This window comes from Nothobranchius furzeri, chromosome 10 (genome assembly GCF_043380555.1).
Source record: "Nothobranchius furzeri strain GRZ-AD chromosome 10, NfurGRZ-RIMD1, whole genome shotgun sequence".
Lineage (NCBI taxonomy): Eukaryota > Metazoa > Chordata > Actinopteri > Cyprinodontiformes > Nothobranchiidae > Nothobranchius > Nothobranchius furzeri.
In genome coordinates, this window is record NC_091750.1 from 26,822,709 (window position 1) to 26,844,656 (window position 21,948).

Consider the following 21,948-nt stretch of genomic DNA (forward strand, 5'->3'; position numbering starts at 1 on the left):
CACTTAAGTCAGCTGACATGCTGTTTTTAAATGTGCCATACAAGTAAATATGGTATGGTAACCATGAGGAAGCAGTTCCCCAGCCCTGATGGTGGATCTCCTGCCACTCTAAGCACTGTGCTAACCTCTGACCCCAGTGTTTATGGGAACTGTCAACTCCTGCAGACATGAAAACTCACCTTCTGGCAAAATGTGCTGTTCTGAATCCAAAGTGAAGCTGTGATGTAGTTTAGCTGCCAGCCTGTAGACGTTCCTGCTGAACTTTATTCTGTTTCATGACCCAGGCCGACCTGGGCTTGGGGTAGACTCAGCTGTAAGAAAACCGGGAGCAAACTTTAGTCTACCTTTGAGTTAGATGTTTTCCTCTTGCTAGCTTCTTCACCTCAGAGATACGATAGATATAAGGAGATGATAAAAGTCACACTGTCCCCAAAGAAAGGGTTAGTTAGCTGGTTAGTGAAGGGAGGTAGCCGTTCTTAAACCCTGATCCAGCCTCCTGCTGGTGTTATGATTATTATTATCCTCATCAGCAAATCTAAAATGAGCATAAACTAGTTTAGGATTCTTTAAGGTTTTATTGTTTTCAGCAGCAGAGCCGGTTCGTTTCCTCTGGGTTCAAACCGTATAACAAACCAGACCAAACATGTTATTATTTATCTTATTTCATCCATCATTTATTTAGATTTTAGAGCTCAGTTTTAAGTTTTTCATTTAAAAACAATCATTTAAATATAACAAAAGAACCCGTTAAAAGCACCAGAATGTGGGAAATGACACCTGCTCACTAAAGTCTTTCTGTGGGAGACGCCCGGACCAGCTCCCCATCACCTGATGTCCCCTCTGTCTGTCTCTGTCCTCAGAGCTGAGGACAAGCCTGGGACTCCGGTGAACCAGGGTATGAACGTTTGTTCAGTCTTTATATTTTATTTTTTTATTTGAACAACCCTCAACTATTTGCTAATTGTAAGATTCAGCTTCATTCCAGCATTATTTATCTTTTTACCATAAATAATTATTTTTGCTAAAACAAAAGTTTTTGGTATATCAGCACGGTGTGCCAGAGAAGCACCCCATGGCGGTGTGAGGTGTGCTCTGCCTGCAGCTGGAGAGAAGCTGCTTCAAGGACCACCACATCAAATAAAAACGTCTGAAAGTTTACAAAAATAAATGGTCTTAAAAACTGCTAAAAAAGATACCAAGGTTCACACTCTTTTAAGAATAGATGCATTACAGTTCAAAGTTTAAATTGTTCATTCCAAATTGTTTGCCCAGTAATTTTGAAGTTCCTGTTCAGTAATAAATGTAAAAAATTCAAATCCGTTTTTTGCTTTTTTCACTTTTAAGCTGATTTTTTAAAGGTTGTAATAGAAATAAATTCTAAATACAAACCATACACTGAAAGCTGAGGTTGTTCTGAAAAAAGGAGAAGAGTTACACACACTTTGTACTTTTTATTACAATTTTACAGCCATAAGATGAAAAAAATACCAGGCGGCCCTGTTATAATTATGGTCATTAGAGGGTTATTAAGATGGCGATGCACAAACAGGAAGTGATTGGTAGTCATTCCACTCCAATCCAGTTGGTGGCGGTAATGCACCAAATTGTTGTTTGCCAATTGCCATAAGACCACAAATAATAATAAGAGAGGCGGGAGCATTCGTAACAAACCCAAAGCGATAGTCAAAACATGAAGCATGAAATGGAGTTATCCTAGTGGCTCCAATAAGAGAAAGAAGCAGCTTGCTTCATAAAAGCTTTTTTTTTCACTTCTGAAAGTGACGTCGTTTTTCAATGTAAACATCAAAGGAAGCAGAAAAGGAAAGACAATGGAAAATGTTTAAAGGGAGGAAAACATGGACCAAAATGGAAAATAGAAGAAAAAAAACTAAGGCTAAAGCACAGGAGCACTGACAGGAAAAAGAAAGCAGAGCAAATATTGAAAGCAATCAAAGGGAGAGGAATACAGGAAAAAAGAGGAGGACTAATAAAAAGTGAAAATAACTCGTGTCAGAAGAGGGGAGAGTTTCACAAATCCAATTAAAGGTAAAATTGTCTAAAATGTAGTGTAAGGGGCCCCATGTCTGTGTTCGCCTTGGGCCCCCAAATTGCTAAATCCGCCCCTGAAAGTGGCACAACCAAAAAACTATACTCAACACACGATCGTTCATGTCCGCACATGTTCTCTATTTTCTGTCTTATTTGTGCCTGAAGCGCTCTGCTACTGCGGAGCTCTTCACCTGTGCTGCGGTGATTTCACCTCACTGACGCATCGAAACGCGCTCTCCGCTTTGTCCCTTTGATCTGCTCAGAAGTAACTGATGAGGTGAAAAAGTAAGAATCCAGGCAGCAGATTTTCTGGAGAGTTTAGAGGAGATGCAGGAAGATGAGAGACAGACAGGACAGGAAAATATAGTTAAATAAAAACAAGAAAACAAAACAAAGTGTTGAAAAGTAAAATGTCGGTAGATTTATCTCCACGACACGTTTTTACCTGTATAAAACAATAAGTTACACACATGTAATAATTATACATCTGATACAATTCAGATCACATTCAACACTCAGTCACACACCCAGGGCCGTTTCAAGACATTTTGGCGGCCAAGGCAAAATGACCCCCCCCCCCCCCCATAACTGGGCTCCCCAGAAGCCTCTGTGTAATTCATACCCTCTCCAGTAGTGTTAGTTATACAGTGTTTATAAAAGCTCCTCAGACATTACTGACATGTTCTAATATTATCAGATGAAAAACTAAATTATCAGACATGCTGTCTCATCTGCTTCTTTTCTAAACTTGCTAAAAGTAACAAAACCATTTGAAAGCCACTATTTGTGGATTCTCTGAAAGTTTCCATGGAGTGTGTGACAACTTATTTTTTCATTGATCCTATCGTCTAATCTCACAGCTGAAACAAGCATCCTTAATAATCTGTGCACAGGAAGCTTACCAATGCTGTAGTAAAACAAAAGGTATAATAATTTATTATTAATAAAACCTTGTTGCAGGACTAAAGCAGAAAAATTAGATTTTGCAATAAATATGCTAAATATTTACATATGAATTGTTTTAGAGCCCTTTTATTGGCAGAATCTGATATTAATTTAGTTCTTAAAAAAATGGGTCCCAACATGGATTGTGTGGCGTTGCCATAGTGTGCCGTCATAGGCACAGATCCCCTGTCCTCTTGTTTGGAAATGGAAATATGGTCACCCTACATTAAACAAACTGTCCACCCGGGCTTTTGCGCTGCACAGAGACGCTTCGCTGCCTATGACTGAACGTCAATTGAGAGTCAGTCTCATGCAGACTGACCAATAAAGAGAAGGCCTCAAGTTAAGACTCTCTCCTCATTGGTCAGTCCACTCGAGGTGGGTCAAAGGTTACCCTGAGCGGGTTACGTGATGCCAGGCATTCAAGTATTGAGTATATTTACTGCATATTACAGTAAAATATTCTGTATGTGACCATATTATGGTGATCCTTGGGTCGTGATGATGGGGCCCTTGAATATTGTTGCCCAGGGTACAACAGTGTTAATCTGGCCCTGGTGTGGGGGCTCTTGTTCTGTGTGAAAACGAAGCAGTACAAGTGATAATGCTGCAGGATTTCATAATTGTATCTTCTCAGCAGCAGCACTGCAGGTGCTCTCCATGTCCAAAATGTGCGTAAGCCAGGTCTTTAGTCAACGTAAAGTTGCGCACATTTTTCCTCTAAGTTTTCTTTCATAAATCTCAAAGTTTGCGTGGAAAGTTGCTTACGCAGTTTTCTGACTCCGTTTTGTGCGTAAGCAAGCTTGATAAATGAGGCCCCTGCTGTTTAGCTGGAAGACGGGAAAAGGAGACCCGCAGTCGGAGTCTGCCAAAGTGCGGGTTTTAAAAACGAAGCTTCCTCTTTGAGGATGGTCAGGAGATCCCTTTGATCTGCTCAAAAGTAACTGATGAGGTGAAAATGTAAGAATCCAGGCAGCAGATTTTCAGCTTCAAGCAACTCAAAGGAGTCCAGACGCTTTTCTTTCAAAGCTCATTAGACTACAATGACCTGGATGACTGAGAACCTTCACAGACACTCTTTGAGGATGATGAGTTGGGTCACGAACTGACACTATAACTAACTGTTTTTATCTTTTAAGCTTTTTTTGGTTAGCGGTCTGCTTAGTGACGTATACTTTGTATGCTTTGGAGGTGCGCTCATGACGCCAGTGGCGGTTCTACATCGAATTACTCCCCGGGCGAGGCCCCCTTTGAGCGCCCCCCCCCCCCCAACCCCCCCCCCCCCCACCACCACCACCACCACCACCACACCACCCCACCTGCATGAACACACGCATGTTTTCTACAAACAGGCATGTTTTATTAGAACGACTACACTGTTAATACTGTTTCTTTCAAATTACTCAAAAAAAATAAGGCAACATTTTCCAAACAAATTTTGTAAGTTTGGTCAACTAACCAGCAATATGAGTAGGTACAACTTAATAATTTCACCTTTTTTCTACACTAAAACCTGTGTCTTTCAAATTACTCCAAAAAATTAAGTCAAGATTTTCCAAACAATTTTTTTGAGTTTGGTCAACTAACTATTATTTTAAGTAGGTACAACTTAATAATTTCACGTTTTTTCTACACTAAAACCTGTGAGATTTAAATTATTCAAAAATAATCAAGGCAGCATTTCCCAAACAAATTTTTAAAGTTTGTTAAACTTAGTATTTGGACTATGGAAAAATTAATAATCTTCATTATTTTATATGAACTGAAACCTTTCTTTGATGTTATTCCAAAAAATAAACCAAAAATTGAAATTATTTAGATTTAATTCAACTTTTCAATACTAAAACAGTTTTTAAAATGTAAAAAGTAAATAATGATAAATACTGTGAAGCTGTAAATAGTTCACTTTCAACATTTATTTTTCCAAAATCATTGAAACAGTGGCACTGAAGTAAATACTAACAAGATTTGTAAATTGTAAATCTTACAACTTTTGTAAAGATTTTTACAAGCCATACACATATTACTGTAAAACATTTACATCACAGTAAACACCGGAACGGTGTGAGACCTATGCTCACAAAACTCATACTGTCAATGACAACATGAAGCATTTTCCACCTAAAATCTGGAAGCATTTCAATCGAAAAATACATGAACATATTTGTATGAAGTACAGCTGAACCTCTCAAATTTTGTGGTGTTTTGTTGTTTATATACTTGACATTTCACTTTAAAGAACAAGTCATTTAACAAGTAATTTTCAAGTGTTATCCAAACTACTTTTGAACAGAACCCGTCTCAGCTTAAAAAAACTGTCACATGACAACCCAGAGCAATATCTGGAACAATTGCCTTTTGTCATTGAAAAACACATTTTATTATTGAACGAACACAACAGACCTGCTGTTCAGAAGTGTAGGGGCCACACTCAAGTTGGCTGCCTAGGTAAGAAGTTTGTTTTTCAGAGTCATGTACCTGGAGCTTGGTTTTGGGCGGAGTGTATCAAGACCCACAAAAAGTCTCTGAAAAACTTCAAACGTTTTGACAAGTTTGGTAGGATATTGGAGGTTCAGGGCGTATGTCAGACCGAGAAGCATGCTGCATGCTTTGGCTAGACTGCCAAGATTAGTGAGCACCGGCACTCCCTCGATGATTATTCCTACAGCATCTGGATCATGGCAAATGTAGATCATCATGCTGCGCAGTTTTAGGTCCTCGTGCACGCTGGTCTCTGGGCTTCCCTTAATGACAAACAAAGACAATGGCAAAACATCAATTAAAAAAATTAACACAAATACCAAAATCATCAGTTCCTGACTTTTTAGCCAGATTTATTTGTGTCTCAGTAACATTAATTTCTATGGCATTTTTAATGCAAATGCTGCATGACTTGAAGAGCTAACATTAAATAAATAAAATAAAAAAAAGCTTTAAATTGTATGTGTTCATCTACATCAGCGGTACTCAATAGGCAGCCCACGGGCCACATCTGGCCCGTGAGCCCTTTCTTTTTTGCTCCCGAACCTTTCACACCCAAGAATCCAATCAGTTCTGTTATTTTCCTCATTCGCACTGACTGAGATAACGGCGCAATGTGCGTGGCTCTGGTGTTAATCAGGTTTAATGTTTCTGTTTGCAACCATCTTCACAAGAAGGCAAAATAGTTAAATGACAGGGTTCGCACGGACCGGATATTTCCTGTATTTGAGTGTTTATTTTGACGGAGAAATCTCAAGCCTACAGATGCGCTGACATTTTTATCGTTACACACATCGTGGAGGTAGCTACATCAATCAGGAAAAGATAACCATCAGAACATTTGAGATGGACACTGAGCTCAGCGCAGCTCGCCGTCAGCGCATGCGTATGGTGAACAGCAAGCTGAAGATGTGTAGATCGGGGGCTTGGAACGCATCGCAGAACCAGAACCATGCAGGAAGATTCTGTGTTTTCTAAACCCGGTCTCTCAGAGACTAGTCACTTAGAAAATGTTCCCTGATTATGAATCTTTGGCTTAATAGCGCTTGTTCCTGTCTCCAACACTACGACGCATCCATGAGCCTGTCTGAGGAACGGTCCAGAACCTCACATCCTCTTCAGCTCAGAAAGCGCCTAGAGACATTTGATTACGCACAAGCAGGTGACCTGTTCAGGTTTACATAGACAATCTTTACATTTAGAATTGGCTACAGATAAAAAATGAATGCAGTAAAATAAAATACATTGTAATTAAATATTCATTAATTATTTTACAAGCAGAGAGCCGCATCAGATGGATGAAAGAGACGTATGCGGCTCCAGAGCCGCGAGTTGCCGACCCCTGGCCTAGTAGTAGAGTGTCTGCCCTGGAACTTGGAGATAGAGGTTTGATTCCTGGTCAGGTCATACCAAAGATCTTAAAAATGGTACCCAATGCCTCCCAGCTTGACACTCAGCTTTAATGGGTTGGATTGGGGAGTTAAACTACCAAATAGTTACCGAGCGCAGCCACTGCTGCAGCTCACCACTCCCCTTCATCGGGATGGGTCAAATGCGGAGATAAATTTCATCAGTGTGGGATGATGGCTATGGAATTTGAACTGTAATTCAACATCAACAGTCAGTAATATAGATGAGTTTTTTGGTTAAAATGTTTCTCTAATATGTATTAAATTTATTAGGACTGTAATGTGCTGAGTTCTTCCTTTGTTGCTGGAGTTCCCTGCACACGTTCCGCTGCTGTTTCTCACCAGTATAAGATGATGGAGGGCTCTAGTTTTGTTGTGCCGTTCGTGTCGGGTGGCCAAGCAAAGCCTGGCTTATAAAGCGCTGGGGGAAATCCTGCAAATGTACGACTAACCCCCAAATTCCACTACCTCCGCTCCGGTCCGCCCCCGCCTTCCGCAGCCGCTCGCTTCCGAACTCAATTTTTACTGGTACCCGCTCTACAACGGCTCCGCTCCGGTGCGGAGACCTGAGGTGGGCAAACAAGCATGCGCGGGATTTTCGAGATCTTGCGATACAGTCCGAGCAGTAAACGCGGAAGTTAGATCCAAACACCCATTGTGTGGGAGAAGCATCGGCATGAACTGTTTAATCTGCCCATCATTTGTGTTGAGAGATCAGCAGTGTTTGGATCAACAAAGTGTGACTACTTTGATAGTGGAAACTGTATTTATGGCTTATTTTTGTGCATTTAAACTTCAGCCACCACTGATAGTTGTTAAAAGTTGTTAAATCTGTGCATATGAAACAAAAAACGCCTTTTGTTTATCGATGTATTGTGAAAAACGGAATTTCTGCTTGCTCCTTTTCCTGTTGGGTGTTTGTGATTTCTGTCCATTGACTGCGGAGGTGCTCCGGCGTCCGGTGAAAATAGGATCGATTCTATTTTTGCCGGACGCCGGAACAGAGGGCGGCGCACGGCCGCAGTAGTGGAATTGCTCTGATTGACTAGAACGGGACCGATTTTGCTCCGGCGTTCGTGTCGGAGCGGAGCGCAGCGGAGCGGAGGTAGTGGAATTTGGGGGTGAGAAGGGAAAGGTTAACAAGTACAACATGGCATTGTTGTGCCTAAAGAGTTCACTGAACGATTTGTAAACTTGTTTATTTTGTTGTAAACGTAAACTTAACTTGCTCGTATATTTGACCAATCAACGTTAAAGTGAGCTCGTTAACATGAACAGCGACTCCCCATAACTCACTGGATATTTGTGAAAACAGAGCAGACACACAGATGCATTTGCACACATCAGTGTTTCCCTTACATAGGCTCAGGCGCAACGGCTGAATTTCAGTGCTCAATCATCCTGGAGGTTATACTTTGTGGATGTTTATTAAAACAACTATGCAAAACTAGGGTAGCCTATTTTATTACTTATCAAATCCAGTTTGTGCAACAGATTGATTCAATCTTGGCCCTAATAATTTACTTACATAGTAGTCCGAGATGAGCTCCTGTCCACTCTCTCCCATGTACTCAATGAGGCATCTCAGAGTTACGTCTCTCTTCTGCACAGTGGAGACATTTGTGTCCTAAAGTTAATGAAAAAGTCATTAAATTAATTAAAATTCTGACAACAGAAAAAAAGTCTCTTTTTGACACACTACCCACAATTTTTTGATACATACACATTCAAACAAAACGTGTGTAGTGGTATTTCCCAGTAAAAGGTTGATATCAATAGAAAAGGTCTAATAATTTAGACGTAGCATTATTTTTATTAATTTTTATTTACATCAAATTGCTTTCTTTTGCACCTGCGATCTTTTGAAGTAAGAAAGTAACTTTTGATTTAGCATTAACTAAGCTTCCATACAATAAATCAGTTTAAAAAACAGCATGACAACTTACCAAAGTACTGCACAGAAAGACAAAAAAGCACCATAAACGTAGACGACAAAAAAGATGACAGCGAGAAAAACAAACAAACAAACAAAAAAAGCATCATAATAACCAAATTTCCACAAAAAGAAGCAGAGCATCGAAAAACAGCCACACATAAGCAAAAAGTTATAAGTAGGGATCACTGACCTAAAGCAAAATGGTTGAAATATAACTTCATTATGGATTTAGACCAAGCAAGCAATCAAGCCCACTGCACATATGTGTACATTCCAAAAATTGTGGCTGGCAAACAAGAAAGCCCTTGCCCCACACAATTTAGATCACATCTATTGCTGGCACGATTAGTCGATTCTTCATGATGACATCAACAAAATGAAATTAAACAAAGTAGTCGACTACAAATTTAATAGTCGACGTTTATTCTATGAGCGCTTTTAAAAAAAAATACATTTTATTTTGGTTTTTGGTGCCTATCTCCCTTTACTGTGTAGCATTTGTATTAACAGGTTAGAAAGTTATTTAAAGTTGTTTGATAAGCGATCATCTTGTCTTTATTATTAGATGGCACATAAATGATAACACTTCAATCTAGTAGCTAATGATGGCTATATTAAGCATCTTGTGGAAAAAGCTATACTTTTTTGCATGACGTGATTAGTCGACTAATGGTCAACAAAAGTGGCAATTAGTTGATTATCAAAATAGTTGTTTGTGGCAGCCCTAGTCACATCTTACCCCTTCTTTCCACTGGACTTGAACGCAGCACCTAACAAAATAGCAGTGTTTTACCCATGAGCTCAGTCCAAACCGGGAGTGATTCACACGTGAAACATGAGCAGGAGGCTTGTTTTGTTTTTATAATCGTTCAAAACTCAGATCGTAATCGTGATTAAAATTGTATTAATTGAGCAGCCCTAATGTATGGGGTTAGATGCTCAGACAGGTGGACTGTTCAGGGCTTTGAAACCAAAGTTAAAACTTCAAACTGAAAATGAATACAGATGACTTAATGTAATACCATGATTTTTTAACTCACCTGTATCAGTTCCATCAATAAGTTCTTGATGCGCTGACCAACTGCTCCTCCCTTGGCACTGAACAAATCCAGGAGCTTTGGAGTACATTTATCCAGCTGAGACATGAATGTAGACTGTAGAGGAACAGCAGTGCACCTTTGGAACTCTGCATTTATCTATAAAAATGCAAATGATTATCAGTAAATGCTTTAAACTAAGTAAATAAAGAACAGTAATAAAACATGAATAATAATCATTGACCTGAAATGTATCGAAGAGAGCGGGCCATCTTTCCATAAAGTTTGTCACCCTTGGGGACTGAGAAACCACTTCTTTTCTTCTCAAGCTGTATGTCCTGGTCATCAGGTAGTTTATGTCTTTGCCACAGTCTTTTCTCTTGCTGGCAGTTATTATTTCAAGCCTCATATTCTCAAGAGTGTCGTCTGTTTCACCAGGTGGATGTGGAGGAAGGTAATTAAGTTCTGCCCTCTTTGCTTTCTTGATGTTTTTAGCAACTTCTTGCTCATCACCAGGCTTTTGTGACAATGAGTTGATCAAGAGTTCAGGACTTCCCAGTGCTCTACGTTTTGTGCGGTAGTTTCCACATTTGTATTTCAGGCTTTGCTGCCATCCATAAATTCCATTAAAAGACCCTGGTTCCTTCAAGCAGGGATGCTTCTCAACTAGTGCCTGTGCTACAGCACTTCTTTGGGCATCATCAGGGTAAGCAGTATAAGAAAACATTGCTTCTGCCAGACGCTCAAGGATGTCAGATCTGAAACCAGGTGATGTCATCGGGGTGCCCTCTTTTAAATATGTCTCATTGCCTTGTTTCAAAGCAAGCTCAGTGTTGTGTGAAAAAGTTGGAATGGGAAACACAGCAGGCCAGGGGTTCTGCCTTTCAAAGGTGGACTGACTCAAAATGACAGTATCTTGGGAATCCAGTGAGCCACTAGCACTGTCACTGTCAAAGGAGGACATCACAGATACATCACAGTTGCTTTCTTGGTCAGCAACTGTCAAATCTAAGCATATAGGTGCATATACAACTTTAAGTGTGTCTTTATCTTTCAGTTCATTTGTAGATGTTACGGTGAAGAAGTCACCAAAATCTTCATCTTTGTACTGAAGACTTATATCTGTGGGGATGGACAGATTTTCCTTGACTGCTGCAACCAACTCAGCCACAGTTGAGGGTACCCCACTGCTGAGTGTAACTTTTTTTATTTGATCATCAATTAGGATGCGGAATCTTACAGTTTGCTCCATGTCTTGAAAAACTGAAGACAGAGAAAAGATACAATGATTCTCAACACCTGAGACAGATGTGGCGCTTTAAAGTCACCATGCGCTTTCCTTCAACAACATAAGCTGAAAGAGGACATATATCACTAAGGCTTTGTTGTTCAATGAGAATTGTGTGATCTGTCCTCTCCAAGTAATATCCACGATAATGTTCATCAAACCAAGACACCAGTGTCCTCAAAATAAAATGCACTCTTTCTGCAAAAATAGTTATTTGAATAATTTCTGCAAAATCAGGAAGACCTGCAGTAGAACCATAGGCCACAATCATGCCTTGAGTGTATCTTGTTCCCTGATATGTGACTGTGTCAGCCAGCTGTACTTGATCATGTGAAGGATAAAGATGCTTGATTGATGCCTGAATATCTAAATGCAGGACATCCAATGGCACTGACTTTACTCTAACAACACCAAGTGCAGGCTCAATTGTTGTAGAATGCAGGTAATGGCTCATCATAAGTTGGTGCTTTGTAGCCATGGATAAAAGGACATTCTTGAAGTTGCCAGTATGCCTTACTATTCGTTTAAACTGGCTATGTTTCGATTCAAACCTCATTGTCCAAAAAGCTATCAAAGGTCCAAAAGCCTTGATCAATCCTGGATAATGCTCCAGAAAGTGATGCTTTGGGATGAAATCTTCATCAGGAAATGCTTCCTTGAATCTGTATCTGTGTTCAGAAATCTTGTAGTCAAGGTAGGCAATGCTTTCTTCATTGTGGACTGGAGCAACGACAAGTTCAACAATGTCTTTTAAAGACATAAGCAAAAGCCAGTTTGGATCATTCAAAGGAATTCTGTGCCCAATGATAAATGGCAAGAGTCGTATGAGGGTCCAATTTTCATGAGCATTTCCTCCTAGCTTTTTTTTTGAGGAAAGGTTTGCAGGTAATGCCTGTGGACAATCAGTTTTATCAGCCCATTTATAGGGAAACTGCAAGATAGCACTGTTAAGCTCAATAAATGAGAAATATTTCTTAGAAAGGAAAACACTGAAGCACAGACCCAGTTCCAAAGGAACAATGCCTTCAAAAATGTCATGCAGTATGTCAGGTGGGTAGCCAGTGACACAATGGAAGTACTTCAGATTTTCAGTCAATGGGCAAGACTTTTTTACACCATAAAAATGTGTCCAAGCAGGATTTGCTTTAATGGTCAATACATGCGACGCATGTTCCTCTTTGGTGCGAAGAGGAAATGCACCTGACCGCACCTCCTTTATCTGAAAGTCTGATCGCTGACCAAGACAAAATCTGCAAACAAATGGTCCAGAAAAATTTTCAACAAGTCCACTGATTGAGTGTGCTCCCAGATTGTCTGCTGCTACACAAAGCACACTTCCTTTTACATTTTGTCCCAACGTCGAAATGTAGATCCCATCCTGTTCTAAGATAGCAATGTCTTTCAACAAAGGGGCAAGTACTTGATCATAGCCATATTTTTTTATGTCTACGGCTTTACATAAAAGGGCCAAGTACACAGAGTTCAGAGTGGATCGAGATGAGAGAGGGTTGTTGTTAAATGTCCAGTATACAGCTGTTATCTTGTGCTTTTTTCTTGATGTTCCAAGTGGATTACAAATCTCAAAATCATCTATATACAGTAGAAGAGAAATTCGTAGTTCTTCTGAATAGAACGAATTATCTTTATAGATAGTAGCATCACGATATGATTTGTATAAAGTTGATGGTAACTCACGTTCTTTGCTTAGAATCTTTTCTCTTATATTTTGTTTGGCCAATAACTGAGTCAAGGACTGAAGAATTGGGACATACTGAAAACAACTCTTCTCTTTTGGTTCAAGGATGCACTCAATAGGCTCAACTACTTCAAAGTTTTTTTTAAAATAATCTCGTCTCCTGAACGATGAAGACAGAGGACCACCACTATTGAGTGCTAAGCTTAGAGGATTTGATTTGCACAGTTCTTCAACAAGAGATGAAACAAATGTCTCATCTATGGTTTGATTTGTTTTTGTTAGATGTGAAACAACAATATCTCTAACTGATGATTTTGTAGCAGAACTTGAAATAAAGTAAAGATCATCTACCAGTTCATCAATGCACCGAACTGAAACGAGATGAACACTTTCTAATTTCAACAAGAGGGATGCTATATAATCAATAACCAGAAGGCTTCTATCTTCCTCTTCAGACTGTGTATTAGCCCTACTCACTTCACAATTTCCTTCACCGTGATCACCAACCCCACTATACGTTTCAAATACTAGCGCTTCTTCTGTGTGTGGCAATTGCCCTTGACAGATAATGCCAGGTTTGAAATCCTTTAAGGAATGTGGAGTATGTTTTCTGTGTTTGTGTGTTGCAAAAGTCCCATAAATATTTGTTTGGTGATTACACCCTGTGAAGACACACTTTACAGTCTCGTTATTCTTCAGATGATGACCTAGGTGTTCAAAAAAGTCTTTTTCACTTGGGAATCCTTGTTTTTGACATAATATGCAGGTGTAAGAAACATCTACTTGTGACTTGAGGGAATGAACTGCTTGATGGGATCTTGATAAGTGAGAACGAAGGGAACTCCAGTTTTTAAAAGAGCATGGGCATTCTACATGAATACAGGGCAAGGCACAACTGTGTCCATAGGTTCCATGATGCAGTCTATAATGCTTTAAAATATCAGTCTTTACTGGTAAAACCTTGGTGCACAATTTACAGGGCCATCCCATCTGTAATAAAAAGAAAAGCATCGCTTATCGTTGTGCAAGTTAATAAAGCTACATATACACAGAGATAGCATAGGTATTTAGGTTTTTTTTTAACTCATAAAAGTCTTTTTTGGGAACAGTAGTTTGGTTTATTTGAAGTAGTGCTTTATAAAGGTACTTTTAAGTTGTTACTTGCCCACAATAAATACATATAGTTATAGCTGCTTGATTATGCTAAAAACTGTTATCACGATTATTATGACTGAAATTGAGATCTAGATTATTTTACAATATTTTGAAAGTTGATAACACACATATACTAATACTACTCATCAGTGTTGTGCCCAAACGCTTTCATTGAACGACGGTTTGTGAATTTGTTCGTCTTTTTCATGAATGAAAGCTGAACTCGTTTGTGTTTTGCCTGACGAACGTAAAAGTGAGTGTGTTCGTTCTGGAGTGCGTGAACGGGTTTATTAACACGTTCTTTTGCCGTTCTAGCTCCAGATCTCCACGGAGTATCTCCGGAGCTAAAGACTAGCTAAAACATCCTGTTACATAGAATTTATAAAAATTAGAACCCGCAAATTCTGCCAAACATATGCAGCAGTGGTTGGTGCGGCGTCTACACTTATGTCTATGCTGTGTGGAGGATGGACGTCATGGTGCGTTCCATGTACCTCGGAAAATAATTGTACTTAACGTTGATTTTAGATGCACCCTTAAAAGTTTATCTTGTAAAATAAACATGTTTTTGTCACATCTACTACTGTATTCTGAAGTTAAAATTTCCGAGTAGGTGGTAAACTGGAACAAACCGGCGAGAAAACAGATGTGAAAACACTACAGTCACACCGGTAACATTTACAATTCGTTTATTTATCTATTTGCGTTGTTTTTTTTACCAAATAATTTGGGGCTGATTGTTGCCCTTTATGACTCAATCTCTTTAACTTTATTTTTCTTGGGCAAACAAGTCAGAAAAGTCACAGAATTTGAGAAGTTATTAAATTTAAACATAATTAAATGTTTAAAACTTGGAGGTAAATCCTTGTTTCCTATCTCAGCCTGTAGTAATGAAAGTCATTCAAACAGGCATTCAAATATATGTGTGTGTGTTTTTGGCTACAGAAGCACATAAACAAACAGATACGCGAAGTAGTGATCTTTAACAAACAAAGCAACACATTTTCAGTGTGATATGCTTGCCAGCCACTAGATGGTGCCATCAGATAAGAGAAATACTCCGGAAAGAAGCTTTAATTTAGCTCAGATAGAGTAACTTATTTTATCCAGCAAGATAATTTGGAGGTATGGTGGGAGGGGACATGAAAATAGTCAAACACATGTCTCACATTCATTGCATGGGAGTTTGCAGCCCTGATCAAACACAAATCCACATTAAATATGGCTCACTCCATCTTGAAATTATTTTGCTTGTAAAACAGATTGTCTGGTGCGTGAGTTAGCTCCACCAAGGAAAGTTTATGATTGATCAGTCGATGTAACGTGATCATGCTGTACATGCGCACATCACTCACTTTCCTAGTGTTTCCCCTATATAGGCTCAGGCATGGCGCTGCACCATGCCTAAAACTCCACTGCCACGGCCACGAAATATCCGCCCCTCCCCCACCGCTCTGACGTGAGACACAAGGAGGCGAACGGCCTGCGTTTTGTTTATTTCAAATCCAAATTGTAATAGAGATTAGATTTCACTTAATCAAGCAGCCTTACATTTAATGCATTTATTGGAGCGTATATAAATATGAGAAAACAGCTTTTAGCCAAGGAAGCGCTTTTTTTTTTTTACCGTGTCCTGTCTGGCTGTGAAGCAAGCAGAATTGATGTCTGAATGCTGGTGACAAGCCTTACAGATTTATTCTCAGGTGGAGCATCAAAGCGTTTGCTTTTAATGTCACGCCTGATACTTAAAACTTTACAAATGTCATACACCTTCACTTCAAAATAACCCTAGCTGTTACTGAAAGAAAGAACAGAATGTTAACTGACTTATATATTTAGTGAAACTAAAATATTTGACCTTAACTTACCTAATGTGATCTTCAAAGAAGACAACTTTTTGTGGAATTGCCTCAATTACGCAGATCTGATGTTCTTCTAAAGAAAAAATAAAGAAAAAATGTATTAATTGTTGAATGATATTGACTCATTCGCTGCCAGCCATTACCTGATCGGTAAAGCCCTTCACTGCCAGCCTTTCTCACTGTTTTTACTGTTTTTTTATGAGTCACAGAACGTTGCGCTCTAGGATGATGTCGACGCCAAAACAACCAAAACAAAAAGGAGACTCACCTCTTACATCGGAAGAATCCGCGTGTTTCGAGTGTTATCCGTTCTTTCATAATCCATTGCCGAACTGTGATCTGCAGACGCTTTTCCGGTTCGCGCCTCAGTTTTTTTCCAGGAACGGCCCAAAACAATCTCCTAACACATGGACGTTCTGCTTCCTGATCATGTGAAGTGTGACGTAGAGCTCAGATGTTTGTTCTCTCAGCGTGTGGGCTCGTTCCGATGCCCAAACAGTAAAAACATGTCATTGGCAGTTAATGGTTGGATCTAAAATAACGACTTTATTCGTCAATGGCAGTGAATGAGTTAAGGAGAAAGTTTGCCATCTGCTGCCAACTGCTGAAAAAGAGAAAAGCATGTGCTTTCCCACAAAATAACATTAAATGTTAATTTTTAGTAGTTGTCACTCTCCATAAACCTGCTTAAAAGAGCAAAAAATAATTAAACACCATGGAAATCATTTTAAGGCAGATAGAATCTTTAAAGATTGTATGAAAAGTTGCCTAAATGTATTATAAATCACTCCGTGGCTCAACTACAGTGCACTATACTTAATTCTGATGGCATCAACAAGAAAGTCATCCTAATTTAAAATTTGTGAGGTAATTCACCAAGTTTAACAAGTGTTAACGTGTTTAAATTCACATTTCACTGTTTTAATTGCCTCAGTTAAAATAATTCAGTGTAATTCAGTCATTTTAGGGGTTTATTGCTTCAGTTTGGCCAATATGTAGCATTAAAACTTTTTTTCACATGCCCACGATAAGCATGTTGTCTCTGTAACTCATGGTCAAGCACGCCTGTCGCTCAGAACTGAGTCACTTATATCTTTAAGTACATCACCTTCAGAGTTTGTTAAAAAAAAAAAGAAAAAAAAGAGTATTATGGTTTAAATGTTATATATTGGCCAAACTGATGGCATAAACCCCTTAATATGATTTAATTACACTGAATTATTTTAATATAGGCAAGCAAAACAGTGACACGTGAATAAAAAACAACACTTGTTGTGAATTACCTCGTGAATTTTAAATGAAGATGTCTATTAACATTTTCTTGTTTATAATTCATCAGAATCAGGTGTTGTGCACTGTAGTTGTGCCATAAATTGATTGATATTTTAATTTTGCTATTTATTTTCATTCCATCTTTACTTAAGGATTTTATCTGCCATTAAATGGCCCACGCGGTGTTTAAACACTTTTTTGCAGTCAGAAGCAATCTTATGGGAGTGATAACTAAAAACAGACATTTATTGTAGTTAAAACAAAAAAGAAAAGTCAGACGAGTCGACCTACAAAGAGCAAACGTGACGGTGGCGTAATCCATCGAGTGTGGCAGACGCAGACGTTACAGAGGCGGCGTACCGAGTTTCAAACAAGAGTTTCTCCATATTTTCGACACCACACCAGCAGATCAATCGCCTCTCGTCTCTCCATTTTTTTTCTCCGTTTCTCACTCACACACGAGCGGGTGTGAAGGACAGAAAATTAACGGCATAGACGAGAAACAGGAAGAGCAGCATATAATTTGAAAATACAGCCCCAGCAATAAATAAAATGGAGATAAGCGGGACCAAAACGTAAAAAATCCCCCCGTGGTTTTCACAAGCTGATGGCCGATGCGCCATTTGTCGGTTCAAATTTCGGCTAGTTATGATAACTAGCAGTTCAAAATACACTTGCAAGCAGCTCTGTGAGGCAGGCAAGCACAATTAAAGCTATATATCTGCTCTGTAAGAATTCATAAACATTAAGAAGTGCCCACAAAACAGTACATTAATTAACTATATAAGAGTGACAGCCTACCGAAAATGATGGTTTCTGAAATAAACACAAAAGTGATGTTTGATAGTAACAAAGCGGACCACATGGTGAACTAACAGGCCGACAATTAGTACACATTGCTAGCTAAGAGCAGCCTGAGCAGTTAAAAACAATCATATAAATCGTTTAGATGTGACATTTTGACTACACATTAACTTAAAATAGTCAAAATAGTTACTTACAAGTTTTTGAAAAGCTTTATCCACAAGTTCGGCTGCGCATGCACGCTCTTCCAAAATGGACCGTCCCGCTTAACAGTCAGTGCCTTGTGCCTTCTTCTTCCGTTGCAGGATAAATGGGCGGGTTCTGGCATTTATCTTCCATCTAAGCCAATAACTGAGTTTTACATACTCATATTTACGCTGAAGTCCAACCTAATCAAAATTGTTCCCAAAAATATTGAGTTGGGAAAATTGTAGAAGTTTTTGAGTATGGAAAACGTTTAAAATGCTAAAAAAAAATTAAATTAAATTTTCCGAGAAAAATAACTTAAATTTTTTTTTTGCATGTACTACACCCAGAAAAAGTATTTACAGTGTATTGAACATTCATTTTTCTAAGTTGCACATATTTACATTAATTACTATGAAGTTGTCAGAATGTAAAGCACTATACATTATATACTGTATCAAAATATATAGAATCAAATAAACAAAAACAAACAATAACTAAATATTAAGAATATATGAACATAATAGATAATAAATATTCTAAATAGCAAAAATATTTCACACATCACAAACTAAAGATAATCACTGCATTGCACTTAGAATAGAAAACACAAACTAAAATTAAAACCTAACCTTGATGCAAAGTCATCAATAATGTCATCACATGAAATCTGCTCCCCTACTGAGTGATTGGTACTAATCAGAGCCAGGTTAGTGAGCCGCCCCTGAAACATAGATGACCTCAGGTGTGACTTGATCAAGTTTTGAAAAGCTCCTCTCAGCTTGAGCCACAGTGACTGACAGAGCAGTCCAAAAGTTGGGGTAGATCTCCAATAGATCTTTATCATGATCCATAATATTTTAGAATTGCCTCTGAAATTGTAATTTAAACTGACATAAAAAACTGTAGACTACCAAAAATGCCAACTTTTACAGAACAAATCATGTAAAAAATAATCAGTGCAGCCATCTGCAATAAATAAACAGGATAGTTAGTGGTGACTGGGGAGTTTTCTTCTGCTTGAAGAGTTGTTTTATTTATTATTATGTGAACATGATCAACATGTGTTTGTTGTTGTTCAGGCAGGCCACAAGCTGCAGTGAGCATTTAACAAATCCTAGTTTGAATCAGTAAAAAACGATTCAAGGACTTTTTTCAAACCATTTGAATATTCGTTTAAATATTTCAGCCCTATTAGCTCTGTTAGCAATTAGTTGACCGCATTTAACCGTTAAAATCCCAGTTAACTGGTTCAAAAAATTGAAAACATGCATCATGAGAGCTACATACCTTTATCTTTCTGCTCTTTTTTCTTTTTTTCCCCTGAATGGGGCACCTGGTGGTTTTAGCCTTTTTATGTTCATCTCTTCTGTTTGTCTCCTGACTCAGTAAGTTTCCTTTAGTCAGGACTAATCAATTTGACCTTGATGGGGGGTGACCACAAAATCGTTTTGTTTTTCCTTTTTTTATTCGGCCATTTCACACAATTCAGAGAAACCTGAAAGAATGATAGGCCTGTGTTTATGATATTATGAATGAAATATGGAAGAACGTTAATACAGTTGATTCAGCCCCTGCACGCTCATTCATTTGGGAAAGACGCAGAGGTGAATTCCCCCGCCGCACCCCTCCCCTTCCTGTTCTTCATAGACACACGGTGCACGTGAACGTTCTCAGTCAGCAGGAGCGCCTGCAACTGCAGGGGGCGCCAACTTGCTGTTTCCAATCCAGACACTGTCATATGACAGATAATAGAAAACCTCGGTGCAGCGCAGATTTCCTTTTTTTTTTTTTACTCCGCGCTTGTGCGCCCCTTTTGTGTCATGAAAAAATGCCGCCCCGGGCAACTGCCCTGTCTGCCCGTGCCTAAAACCGCTACTGCATGACGCAGCGTGTCTACTCGAATTCATGTGCCGTTCTCACCGTGACATGAAGAACCTGTGCAATGGCCAAAAATCGCATAGTGTAATCCAGGCATTAAACCTGACATGGTGTTTGATTCAGGCTGTAAACATGTTTTTTAAAATGGGAGTCAGTGAGGATTTGCTCACTTCTGCTGCCAGCCCCTAGCGGACGAGGGTGGGACTGTAGTTTTAGCCACTTCCGTGTTGGCTTCATGGGGGCTTGGATGACACCCGATGAGGGTGCTGTGACCCAGTTTGTGTAGATTTAGACTGCAGATTTTAATCTAGTATAGATATACCACATAGGAGCTCTGGCCCTGATGGCTGGTTCAGAATAAAACGCTGCTGGAGCCCCGGCCGTGGGGCCCTCAGCAGGTCTGGTTCAGGTCACATCTCCATCTTTTCTCCTGAGAAGCATCTTGCGCTATCTCCGCTGTCTGCAGCCTGTGTGATAAAAACACTTCTGTCAACCTGAGCCCGGAATCCCCAGTACCGGTAATCACTCTAAAAGATCTGTGGAAGCAGCGGGACCGGCAGACTGGTCCTCGGTGGTGCGGTTAGAGCTGTCGTTGTGTACGCGCGCGCGCGTGCACTGAGAGAAAGATCGTGCCTTTGCGGAAGCTCGGAGGAGCCGAGGCGGCGCTACATGAAATTAGCATACTAACTTGTTATCCCTGAGCCGATGTGGATGGACGGCTGAACCGAGCAGACACCGACCGCTGAGATAACACCGAGGCCGGGATCATTTTGTTGGGATCTTCTTGCCATCTGCCTGCCGCGGAGATGGGGGACAAGGCGGGCACCAGGTATGACGGCTAGCCGCTAGTTAGCTTCGGTTCTCACGCACTCGGCTAAGGTTAGCATCAGAACCGTTGGCCCGGACGGGGACGTGCTAGCGGCTGCCGCTGGGATTCTTCCGCGGTCTAGAACCGGGTAACATCTGGACCAGACCTAACCGAACACCCCACTCGGGTTTGTGTTTGCCCCCCGAGGGAAGGTGCTCCATGGGAGGCGACGCTACCCCAGCAGGGTGGGGCTAGCTGTCCGCGGTCGTTGCGACTCCACCGGACCGCTCGGGTCTGCGAGCTTCGCACCGAGGTTCTGGCTTCATGTCCGTGTTCTGAAACACTGGGTCGTTTACCGGAATCTGAGGGTTCGGGTCCTGGCCCGGGATTTCCGTGAAAACATGAGTCCGACATGGACGCTGGTGGGCGGACTCGAGACATGGAAATTCTCCGTTAACGACAGAATCCAGTCGCCGGTAAAACACCGAGTTTGGTCCCGGGTCGTGCACCGGGACCTGTAACGGAAACGGTCTGCATTTAGCCTTCATTTAGTAGCGGTGCTGTGTGGGATCCGCGGGTTTCCGTTAATCAGCTGAGTGTTTGTTGACCCGGTTCGGTAAAGATAAACGTGTTTGGCTGGGATTTGGTTTGTGACTACTCAGTTGAGTTCTGATCCAGAACACACACACACACACACACACACACACACACACACACACACACACACACACACACACACACACACACACACACACACACACACACACACACACAGGTTATGTGTCTGGTCTGTTTTGTGATTTCACAGCAGGTCCAAACAGAACCAAAGGGCCAGGAACCTTGGACCGGTACTGTCCACACCGGAACTGCAGCATTGCCACAGAAATGTTTGAATGTTTCAGACTTCAGCTAGCATCCTCATCGTATGATGGACAAAGTTCAGCTGGACCAGAACTGGGTCATCTGGTTCTGGTTCTACTGGATTTTCTAACTGGCCTTGGTTCTAACCATTGGAACTGGGTCTGACCAAACAGAACCCGGACCTGGGTTAGTTTGGTTTCTAGAAATGTTCTCGGAGGTTAAGGGCTGACCCGTGTGTGTGTGTGTGTGTGTGTGTGTGTGTGTGTGTGTGTGTGCGT

The 21,948-nt window shown here is 40.2% G+C and overlaps 2 protein-coding genes across 7 annotated transcripts in view; one reads left to right on the forward strand and one right to left on the reverse strand.

The window, feature by feature from the left end:
• Positions 1-5,239: 5,239 nt before the first annotated feature.
• On the reverse strand, positions 5,240-18,221 carry LOC139072157 (uncharacterized). Of its 3 annotated transcripts, XM_070555440.1 has the most exons (6): positions 18,132-18,221; positions 15,865-15,931; positions 10,102-11,120; positions 9,861-10,016; positions 8,413-8,511; positions 5,240-5,738 (listed from the first exon to the last, which is right to left on the reverse strand). In XM_070555440.1, exons 3-6 carry the CDS (start codon positions 11,107-11,109, stop codon positions 5,439-5,441), a joined length of 1,563 nt encoding a protein of 520 aa, XP_070411541.1. In that variant the 5' UTR covers positions 11,110-11,120; positions 15,865-15,931; positions 18,132-18,221; the 3' UTR covers positions 5,240-5,438. The 3 variants fall into 3 exon arrangements, with proteins under 3 accessions (XP_070411541.1, XP_070411540.1, XP_070411539.1); XM_070555439.1 differs by lacking the exon at positions 18,132-18,221 and having other exon boundaries at positions 15,865-16,003; XM_070555438.1 differs by lacking the exons at positions 15,865-15,931; positions 18,132-18,221 and having other exon boundaries at positions 10,102-11,330.
• A 2,419-nt stretch (positions 18,222-20,640) lies between these two features.
• The window catches only part of LOC107387174 (arrestin red cell), a 39,773-nt gene continuing 38,465 nt past the window's right edge, over positions 20,641-21,948 (forward strand). For 2 of the 4 annotated variants that reach the window (XM_054730995.2, XM_070555441.1), the window contains exon 1: positions 20,641-20,830. In XM_054730995.2, coding sequence (XP_054586970.2) covers positions 20,808-20,830 — 23 coding nt within the window. In that variant the 5' untranslated portion in view covers positions 20,641-20,807. The remainder of the gene's footprint in view (positions 20,831-21,948) is intronic. The other 2 variants (XM_054730993.2, XM_054730994.2) reach the window with 1 other exon arrangement.

Bases quoted from the DNA above. Each gene is read 5' to 3' on its own strand.
- LOC139072157 (XM_070555440.1), bottom strand. From the start codon at position 11,109: ATGGAGCAAACTGTAAGATTCCGCATCCTAATTGATGATCAAATAAAA. The intron at 8,512-9,860 runs GTGAGTTAAAAA...CATTAACTTTAG, and splicing joins TATTGATGGAACTGATACAG to GACACAAATGTCTCCACTGT. The intron at 5,739-8,412 runs GTAAGTAAATTA...TTTGTCATTAAG, and splicing joins AGCTCATCTCGGACTACTAT to GGAAGCCCAGAGACCAGCGT.